We start from the raw sequence: 2500 nt of genomic DNA on the forward strand, positions 1-2500 counted from the left end.
ATAAAACAATGAGTTACGACTGACGATGTCCTTTTCCCCGATACACAAGACAGGGATGAACCAAAGATCTCCCAGGGACCGCGACCTTCACTTCCCCTTCAGGAATTGACCTACGTTCGCGCAGCCATGTTGACCCGGAGGGAGGTGGTCATCGAGAAGCCCTTCCAAGACCGACGGTATAATGACCACAGGCGAAAGGTCAGTGGGGGATGAGGGGCTGAGGGCGTGGCAGGTTGGGGTGAAGTGTATACAGTTAATTATTACAGTTTTTGTTTTTATTTATCTTTTTCTTTAGTATTTCTATTTTCTGGATTAGAAAAAAAATAATATTATTACTGAATGAATTTATATATATACATATATGTATATATATAACACATACATACACTCAGTGTATATATACAATATATATATATATATATATATATATAGATAGATAGATAGATAGATAAATAGATTGATAGATATATGGATTCTGGAAAGGACATGATATACGTTACTATGAAAGAAATATTTTGCTTGATTTCAAGTAGCAAACGTGTATTAGGCCATATATAGGAATTAAACAGTTCTATGTAATACTAAATCATATTTTTTTAAATAATTACATTTATTTTTGGTAAATATAAAAATATATGCACTGACCCTCAATCACGCATTTTTTTCCTTCTAATCACGACGAACTGCTAACACAAACCCCCCCCCCCGCTAACCCCTCCCCCCTCTCGGCCCAGGTCCAGAGCGCCCTCCCGCGGATAGACGCAGGTCCTCCTCGAGAGTACCCGCACCTGATCCTCAAGCTGAAGAAGCTCCGACTCGAGAAGGACCGCCAAGGGAAGATCTGTGAGGACAACATCAAGCTGGTTCACCGCATGGCCATCATCATGAGGACCAAAAGGCTCGACAACATCAACACAGCGCCGAGAGGGTGAGTTGTGCGCGCGGCCCCTCGGCGACGCGGGCGAGGGGCGGAGCCGTGGGCGCAAGGGCTGCATGTGCTCAGTATTGTCTGCATAGATACGTATATTCATATATAAATATATATATATATATATATATATATATATGTGTGTGTGTGTGTGTGTGTGTGTGTGTGTTTGTGTATACATATATATATATATATATATATATATATATTTACACACACATACACACACACACACACAAACACAAACACCCATGTCTTTTCGTCTATCTGTCTATATGAATGTATGTATAACTATATCTACATATGCGTATTAATCCGTGTAAATCTATATCTATTTTTCTATATCTATATTTGCGTCTGCACCTATCTATCTATCTCTCTATCCATCTATCACTAATGCCCTCACGAACACGCGCGCGCGCAGACACATTAACACACACAATCAGTATACAAATATATATTTGTCTGTTCATTTACAGAAGAGTAATTCCTTAGGTTGATACAGAAAGGAATTTGACTTTAAGCACTTTAAGCTTCCCGAGTTTTAGAAAGCCCTAAGCCCGCCCGCGCCTCCCGCCCTCAGGCCCTTCGAGCCCCGCAGCGCCGGGCCGCGTCGCCCCCCGCCCTCCAGGAGCAGCGACGAGGCCGACGGAGGCTGGGGGCCCGGCAAGTCCTTCCTGGAGCAGGTCACGGCCGAGGTCAACAAGTACTTCAAGCCTCCTCCGCCCGGCGAGGTGGTGCAGGTGAGCCTAAACCCTCCGGCCGAAGGGGAACAAATCCCTGTTTTTTTCTCTTTATCAAGTGAATAGATCTTTGCTTCAGGCGATTTCAGTAGGTGATTTTTGTCCTTTAGCGCTTCAGAACATTCAAAACAAATAGATATTTATGAACCAAATAAATTCTACAAGAAACTCACACCCGCAGCACCGAGCACCTGCCGGGCGCTGCCGCGTGCCCCGCGTCGGGCCTCCGCCTGCGTCGCGGAGCCCCGCCCTCCGACGCAGTCCCTCGTGTGCCAATCATCAAACTGCCTGTTTCAAGTCCTCGGTTTGTACGACTCTATTTGAATGAAATGATAATACTCTCTGGTTACTTCTTCGTTCTTCCCGTTTCGAACCTTCTGTATTTCCGCAATGTATGGCCGCCGTAAAGGACACGTACTCAAGCCCTTCCTCTCTCTACGACCCTCAGGAACCGTCGAAGTCCATCCCCCTCGCCGTCCAGCAGGTCGTCGGCCAGCTGTCGCCGCGGCAGGGAGACCACGAGGCTGTCCCCGATGCCGAGGCTCAGCCGACGCCCCAGCATCAGCGCCTCGCTCCCCACTCCCGGCGAAGACTCGAGCTCCGCCGCCGACGAGGACGACTTCGAGGAGGACACGGAGGGAAGCGAAGACAAGGAGAAATCCGGAGAAGAGAGCGCGGAGGAGGAGACCGAGCGAAGTAGCGACGACGGCCAAGGGAGTAGGACTAAGTCGGAGTCCGCTGGGGAGTCCGGAGAGGGCGACAGCGACCACCACGTGTCCTCCATCCTTCTGCAGCAGCACCCGAGTATCACTATAGACTGAGCCGAGCG

The 2500-nt window shown here is 48.1% G+C and overlaps 1 protein-coding gene across 1 annotated transcript; it reads left to right on the forward strand.

The window, feature by feature from the left end:
• Positions 1-50: 50 nt before the first annotated feature.
• On the forward strand, positions 51-2492 carry LOC125034456. Its single transcript, XM_047626209.1, has 5 exons — positions 51-198; positions 735-928; positions 1512-1671; positions 1853-1938; positions 2120-2492. The coding sequence occupies exons 1-5, from the start codon at positions 127-129 to the stop codon at positions 2490-2492; spliced, it is 885 nt and encodes a 294-aa protein (XP_047482165.1). The 5' UTR covers positions 51-126.
• The last annotated feature ends 8 nt before the right edge of the window (positions 2493-2500 follow it).

The sequence above is a fragment of the Penaeus chinensis genome, chromosome 18 (assembly GCF_019202785.1).
Source record: "Penaeus chinensis breed Huanghai No. 1 chromosome 18, ASM1920278v2, whole genome shotgun sequence".
Lineage (NCBI taxonomy): Eukaryota > Metazoa > Arthropoda > Malacostraca > Decapoda > Penaeidae > Penaeus > Penaeus chinensis.